Below are 8,244 nucleotides of genomic sequence, written 5' to 3'. Positions count from 1 at the left end.
TTTGATTTGTTCTAAGAATTGGGCAATACTGCCTAATATCATTATTTAAAGTAAAAAATTCACATACATGAGAAATAAGATACGTAGATGCTAACAGTTATTTTCATTACTCTGCAGCTGGTAAAATTCATGTGATTTTTTCCAAATGGACAATTTACAAATTATATATAGTTTCATATGAATTTTCTTGTCAACTAGTTTTAACTAATGCTCTCTTTATGTCATGTGCCTTTTAAGTTCTATTTTTTGTTTATAATAGTATATTTATGTGTACATGTTGGTTTAAGGTCAGATTTCATTGACCACGGGTACAAACAGATAGTAGAATAGATTTCTTATAAAATAATTCGATAAAACAAGCATATTGCATTGGAAGGTCGATTTTCAGGAGCAACATATATGCAGATCCACTTAATTTAGTGTATGGAGTAAATATATATACAATCCATAATGACTTCCCTTTCTAGAGTTATATGAATTGACCATATATAACATTTGGGAAGAGCCTTAAAATTACTGATCTTCTAAGACAAACTATGCAGAAATAGCTGCTGTTACATCACTAAAATTAAGTTTCTCGAGGCATTCAAGGAACGGACATATGATCAACCTGTGCCAACTAAATCATTGTTGAATGTTTCGTCAGACTAGCTCAAGTATTTACTCTTTAATAACCATATTTTCTATGAAATTAAAAGTTCCGTTGATGAATCTCCATCAGTTACTCTTACTAGCTAGCTAGAATTAACTGATTCACAGACTTCCAATATAATTATACATGAGATATATATCATAGATTTTCATTCATCGAAAGTTCATGTACAAGAAGGTTACATATAATAGAAGGGTGAAACGACTCTGGTGAAAGCGCCTGATGAACAGTTGGAATTTTGGCAAATTCGCTAGAAGAGGGGTCCCTTAGCTCTTGAACTTCACAGTCGAGATCTACCCAGTTTTCATATGCATCTAGGATAGGAAAGGAGCGGGCGGCCAAAAGGCAGCCGTGTTATCACGATAGAAGAAACACATCGGGACTGCCTGCATCAGATATTTGTCAGATCCCAAGCACTTGCATCAACTCACCAGCGCGTACTGCCACCATTTGCCATCTCCACGACTCGAACATCGACGCAACCCTACGCCGCATACCTTCTTCCTCTTCTTTCATTATTGTCGAATCAGAAGCAACGGGGCTGTCGTTGGTGCACTTGAGAAGCTGATCAATGTAGGCCTGCAGGTCGTGTACGCAGGCGATGTCGCCAGCCTCGAAGAAGTCGAGGGCAACCTCTACGCCGACATGGGCGTAGCAGGCCTTGCTCCACGGCAGCTCGTACCGCCCTGCTAGAACCCTAGCGCTCTCGTTGAAGAGAACGCCGGGCATCTTGGTCACCGGGTCGTTCACATTCGCCACTCTTAGGACCTTGACGCCGAGTTGGTCGCATCGGTTCTTGAACTCGAGGTTGCCGACGCGCGGGCCGGCGAAGGAGTAGACGGTGATTGGGATTGTGCCGCCATTGGGGTAGGAGTTTAGGCCGAGCTCGGCGAGGTCGTAGCCCAGGAGGAGGGCGAGGGAGCTCCCCATGCTGTGGCCAGCGAGGGTGATGCTTATGCCCTCGTTCTTGTGCTTGGCGACGAGGTGGGAGATCTCGGAAAGTAGCTGGTTGCGGCAGCTGCCGGTGGTGAACTTGCCGGAGAAATCGTCGGAGGTGTAGAGGGAGAGGAACCCCGACTCGACCCTCACGTCCGGGCGGGGGTCTGCGGGGTCGAAGCGCGCCGGCGCGAGCGCGCTCATGAAGTTGGCCAGCCACTCCGAGCCGGTCACCGTCCCGCGGAAGGAGACGAGGATGTCTCGCCGGCCAAGGCGCGCTGCCTCCCCGTCCGAGGCTACGGCGACGTACCCCATCCACCGGCTCTTGCTGCGCGACCGGCCGGCGCCCATCGGCAGCGCCACGTCGGGCGCCGCGTAGATGTACTTGGTCACCGCGTACCCGGCGCCGTCCATGCCGACGGCCCGGAACATCTGCCTCTTGCCGTGCTTGCAGTTGAGGTACCGCTTGGAGCGCGGGTCCAGGTCGAACGCCCGGTAGCACGCCGCCACGAGCTCCCCGTACCGGACGATCTCGGCGCGGAGCAGCGGGTGGAGCGGCTCCACCAGGCCGCGCCAGTCGTTGGCGCCATGAACCTCTTGCCACGTGCACGCCGGCGGCGGCGTGGTTAGCGCCGCCTCGGCGCGGCCGCCTGTAGTGGGCGGCGCCACGGCCTCCTTCTTCACCACCGCCGTCGCCGCTGAAGTGATGGCCTCCTGCTTGTTCGTCACGCTGCTGAGGCTGAAGGTCACGGGAGTGGCGGACGACACCGCGAGGGGCGCGCAGGCTCGGTGGCGTGCCGTCGTGGTCGGCGCGCCCGGCGCCACGACGGCGAGCTTCGCGGCGGCGGCCATCAGGGCCGGGGGAGGGGGGAGGAGTTGGAGAATAGTGATCGATTAGCACAGTGGCGGTTGCTGGATATATAGGCACGGCGACGCGGTTGGTTTCTGGTGGCCGCCACGTCGTGCGGAGCTCGATCGGCGAGGGCGGTGGCGGTTCTGCATGTGTGTTGGAGCGCGGATTTGACTGGGACGAAGAAAACAGGTGTGGATTTTTTCAGTTTTATACTATGTCGCAAAAAGTGGTCGGTAGCGGGTCTAACCCGGTGGAATCCGGAACCCACTAAGGGCGTCCGCAAAGTCAATAAAATGTGCCGTCTAACAGATGCTATATTGCTATGCTATGTAAGCACTTCTGTTTTGTTGCTGATTCAATGTGATGATAACAGGTAGCAAAGCCGCGCCTCTGGACGGTTTCGACACAAGATACTATCGGCAAAACAATTTATGATGTCTTATCGACGGCATACTAACCATCATTTAACTCTACTCCAAATATTTTAAAATGTAAGACCAACTTAGCATAGCTTCTAAAGTAGACCCTCCAAATTCGAATTGAAGGTTGCCTCAAATTTACTCCAACTCCAGCAATAGCTATCATATTTGGCATGATTCTAGCTGTAAGATCCATACTGGAGATGAAGTTTATAAAACATATTAAAATATATTTATTTTTATTTTAAATCTGAAACAAAAGTTATAATGACTCAGTAAAAGACCCTTAATTTATTTACTACTCTAGTTCCAAGAATTTATTTACAACTTTGTGCCAATTAATAAATCCATGGGTCTAAAAGTTGACCGAAAAACCCATCGGGTTTCGGGTAACCATTCCCACCCCTAGCTGGCCAAGAACTCCACGGATTTTCTAGAGTTGGAGCCATGCCAAACAGTTCCTAACTTGTAATAGAGAGCATGTAGAAATGGAAGGTGAGTAAGGGGATTTGCAGGCCACTTCAAAATAGAGGGCCAGTAGATGGTTTGCTGAAGTGCATTTTTTGTTAGCCCTGTAAATCTGAGATAGGAGGTTATTTAGAGAGTCTACTAGAGTTGCTAATACTAAATTTTTTCCAAGTCAAACTGTTTTTTTGGAAATTTTATCAGGTTAAAAAAAAAGAGTATCGCAATCTACTACATTGAAAAAATAAAAAATATTTGATAACAAATCTAATTATGCTCATTAAATTGAAACGTAAGTAAATATCATTATTTTTTAAGTAATGTTGTTCAAAGTATAATGGTTGACATAGGCAAACGTTAAATGCCCTTTGAGGACTAAGTGAGTGTACACGCTATATAAAATCTTTAATTAGTATAGAGTTTTATGTAATAAATTTGATAAACAAAGGATTTGTCTGAGCTATTATATATATTGTTATTTTTTTTTGTAACATGGAAATAACTATATATGATTGCTACCTAACAGTTATATATGCCCTAAGAGCAGGATGACGCATATGCTTTATGTGCAATCATGGGCCTGTGGATAATTTGAATTACTACTAGCTAGCTCTGTTTTGTGTTCTAACTTGCACTATCGCATCTTTACTAATTTCTGACTTATAGTGACATGATACATATGTCAAATCTGTAATTTTGCGGTATGACTTTTAAAATTTGTAGCTTCCAATCAAGATTATACATAATTTATAGTTTTGCTGTTGACAAGGTGCATGCAGCTTTCCAAACTTTACACTTGTTTTCTATTGTTTGAATTAGTGTTATGTCTCGACAGAGGACATACTTGAGTCCATCCTTACAAGATAACTGACCCATCTAGCCTTTCAAAACAAATAGTTTAGCATACTGTATAAAAATAAGTTTGATGGCTTCATTCTGCAAATAGAATAACTAAAAACTAAATCACAAAATTCTAAGCGTAGTTTTTAGATTATGGAACAAGTTCCGGTGTAACGAACATGGCCCCATTTAGGCATTTCGAGTGATTTTGGTGATCTAGTGACAACGCAATCAATGAGACTAACGAGTTTGCGAGATCATATTTGTAGGATTTCTTTAGGTCCCTTGGATAGAGTCCAAATCATATCCGAGACGTCTAATGCACCGTCGAGACGTCCAATGCACCGTCGAGACGTCCAATGCATCGTCGAAGATGTCAAATTCACCGACGAGGCGTCCAAACCACCGTCGAGATATCAAGTCGCAGTGAAAAAGCAGAGACATCACGAGACATCCAAATGACCGCTGCGACAAGTTGGACAAGTGCAACAAGGAAACAAGAAAAATAGAGTAAGCTCGGATAATCCGACACCACCATGGTCGGACTATCCGGCCAATGCAGCCGGATCATCCGACGCGAAGAAAGCAAGGTCGGACTATGCCTCGAGTTATTCTTCAGAGAGCTTGGTTTCCCAGGGTTCAAATTTCCTTCAGGGTCGGATGATCCGACGCATGCACATGGACCGTCGGACTAAGGTTCGGATTATTTTCCAGAGAGGATGTTTTCTCGAGTTGGATTTTCTGCTTCAGGATCGGATGATCCGACGCTCTATACTTGGACCATTGTTCTAATCAGCAGTAGCAATGACTAGAGCCGTTTGTTGGAATTCAAATTCCGTCAACAGGACCGGATGATCCGACGGCTTATGCAAACAACGTCAGACTAATTGGTCAGACAAATGACGTCAGCAATTGGTTTGAAACTTAACGGCTACCGTGGAGATCCCAGTGGGGTCGGATGGTCCGACGCCCTTGGTCAGAGCACCGTTGGATTATCCGACACCTACGCATAAAAAGGCATAACGGTTACTCAATGGCTAATCTGAGTTGGTAGCCTATATAAGCGCCTCTCCCCGGCCATTTTGGTGTTGCTGGAGTTCAGAGAGACCCTAGACACATTGAAGAACACCTCCAAGCCATCCCAAGTGCTTAGTGATTAAATCCTTAGGTTTAGCACATCCTTGTAAGTGAGAGTGCTAGGATAGCTCAAGTTTGAGTGTGAGAGCAAGGTTGTGTGCCTTGTGTGCTGTACTTGAGAGATGCTCAAGCTTGTACTCGGTGTGCCGTCCATCCTTGGAGTCTTGGTGGCTCGCCGGCAACGTCATCGACCCTCCGGCTTGGTGTGGAGCGGCGACGACACCTTTGTGCGGGGGACGTGGAGACCCCCACCCTTCTTGGTGAAGCTCCTTAGTTGAACCCGGAGCCAAAGTGACCGTGATTGTGTTCACGGAAGAGACTTGGTGGCCGAGAGAAGTAATACTCTTTGTGAGTGCATCAACAACGTGGATGTAGGTGTGCCTTTGTGGCTAACCGAACCACGGGATAAATCCTCGTGTCAAAGAGTTTGCTTCCTCTCATCCCTCCTTTAAGCTTCCGCATTTCATATTGCAACTTGTGTGCCTCTACTTTTCTAGAGTTGTTTCTTGATAGGATTAGCTATAGGTTGCATAACTTTTTTGGGATGAGGGTTTTCACACTAGATGAACCGTAGTTGCACATCTAGATAGCATGATATAATTTACGTTTTGTGCAAATTAGTTGGAGCTTGAGGTTAAGGTTTTTAGTTTGCCTAATTCACCCCCTCCCCCTCTTAGGCTATGAACACCTGATTCCTTTCATCCAGTCTTGATCATTCACCTACGAATGACTACAACCAAAAGAGTTACAAGAGTTCTTAGACTCTAAACCTCAAATGAGGGATTCACAAATACAAGAAAAAGCAATAAGACAAAGAAAGAAACCTAGAAGACTAGTTAAGTTTCAATCTTCTTCTTCGTTTCCACTTCAATCTTGAAATATATATTCATTCGTACCAATCCATCACATCAGTCGCCTACTTAGAAGCTTGATATCCGGATGGTCTAGCGCAAGGGTAGAAGGATATGTCGTTATCGCCTCTAAGGATGGAATGGCACCAAACGATGTCGCCAATACCGACTCTAGCTCTACGCTGATCAATGATTTCCTCAAACAGTTTCCGTATCACCCGATATTCACGGACCTGCAAGAAGGATAGCACAACGATAAAGGCTCCAGCGAGGAAAGCCCTGCAACACGCAGGACCATTGCCGGCCGACATTGACACCGGTTGAGATTTCTCCATGTGGTCTCCGAGCAAGTCTTCATGCTAGCACAAAAAGGTCGGCTTCCAATGAAGCCAACGCCCAGCTCGCCGCCGACCAAACTCCCCAACCAGCCACCCACCAGCAGCCCAATGTCGGCGACCTGCTCGAGAGTCGAAACTGAGCGACCCACAAGCGAGCAGGTTGTTCCTATCTGCTGCCGCGCCAGTCGCTGGGCCGAATCTGGGCCTCCACCCAAATCCGATCCATGCTCCACAGCCCCGGATCAATTAACCAAGAGGTTGCTCGGAGAAAGCAAGCACGAAAACGAACGGAGCAACCAGATCTTTGTGGAGAAAAGAGAGAAGAAGAACCGCAAGGAAGAGATGGAGAAGATACGCATGGCCACCGGCTTCGGTACCGCCGCGGGCCGCCGCCGCCTGCCTAACGCCGGCGGCGCCGGCCAAAGAAAGGACTGGGGAGGGGGCCTGGGCAGTGGAATCGCCCCTCCTGTCGCCCGTGCAGGAGACACAGAGGAGTACCGAAGGGATCCTCTTTTCTACCGCACCATTTTCTACCGCACATATTAGCAGGATGGTAATTCAGTACCTCTAAGCATAGTTTAACATCTGGAAATTCTGACTACCCATAACCAATACAAAATTCAGCTTGCCTTTGGTCTTTTTCTGTGCACTCGAGCGCCGTCCTTGAGAAATTCCACCTTGGACTCAACATTCTTGTTCCATTGAATGGGATGGATAGGCTCACCTCAATTCGGCGCATCCTGCAATCACACACAGAATTAAGCAAAATATAGCTAACTAATCCCGTATGAATTCAAGGCTTACAGATCATAACTAGTCTCTCCTAGTAGAATATTTTTTAAAATTTCAGGTGAGCTAGTCTGACTCAACACACTGACTTGCATTGGACAATCCGTGTGGCGGGGCCGGGGTAGGTTAATGCTACTCCGTTTCAAGTCAACCGTCTTGCATCTTCCCCACATCACATCCATTTAAATAATCATGTGTAGCAGTTGTTCTTGATACTAAATTAGTGATGCAACTACACAAGACGGCGAATGGGCAGTGCATCCATTTACATACACTGGAAGGATATACAAAGAACGACACAAAAGCGAGCAGAGTCGCAATAGGAGATAGATTGATAAGAATTATTTTCATCGCAAAAAAAAAACAAAGGTCTACTCTTAGCATCTTCTACTCTGTTGACTTTATTTGAAGGTTCAATTATATATTCGTTAGAGTTTTAAGCTTTGACTAGCTCCCCTTTGCAATTTTAGCTCCTTGCCTCCTTCGTACCATACATGGGATTATTCAGTTCGACTGAATCACTGAAATGGTCTGGAAAGTAGAAAATGATTGATGCGACATGTTTGCTATATATGCCTGAATTATGTTCCAATCTTTTGTGGTAGCAAATGGAGATTAATATAAATTGTTCTGAATTTACTTCAATAACTCATGATCAATAAGCATGTGCACCAACCTTTCGTCTGAAATTTCAGTTAAAAAAAAAAGATCACAGCAAGAGTGTCATATGTGCCGCAAAATCAATTGTTTTCTCCGAAATTAGACAGCTAGTCGATTGAGAACCTTTAGCACCAAAACGATGTACTTGATGCTGTTGGAATTAGCACCATCTCAACATGATTAGGGAAAGTTATTGGGCCGTAATTGGTGGGCCCAGATTAGATTAGGTTTAAATTTAGGCTAGAACTAGGTGCTGCAATTTCCCTTCCAAAATTTATTTCATTTAACCGTTTTTAATTTTGGG

At 45.7% G+C, this 8,244-nt stretch overlaps 1 protein-coding gene across 1 annotated transcript; it reads right to left on the bottom strand.

Moving 5' to 3' along the window:
- Nucleotides 1-999: 999 nt before the first annotated feature.
- Nucleotides 1,000-2,440, bottom strand: LOC120684911 (phospholipase A1-Ialpha2, chloroplastic-like). The gene has a single exon (XM_039966774.1). It carries the CDS (start codon nucleotides 2,438-2,440, stop codon nucleotides 1,055-1,057), a length of 1,386 nt encoding a protein of 461 aa, XP_039822708.1. The 3' UTR covers nucleotides 1,000-1,054.
- Between the last annotated feature and the right edge of the window lie 5,804 nt (nucleotides 2,441-8,244).

Source organism: Panicum virgatum, chromosome 8N (genome assembly GCF_016808335.1).
Source record: "Panicum virgatum strain AP13 chromosome 8N, P.virgatum_v5, whole genome shotgun sequence".
NCBI lineage: Eukaryota > Viridiplantae > Streptophyta > Magnoliopsida > Poales > Poaceae > Panicum > Panicum virgatum.
This window is presented reverse-complemented; position numbering and strand designations above follow the sequence as displayed.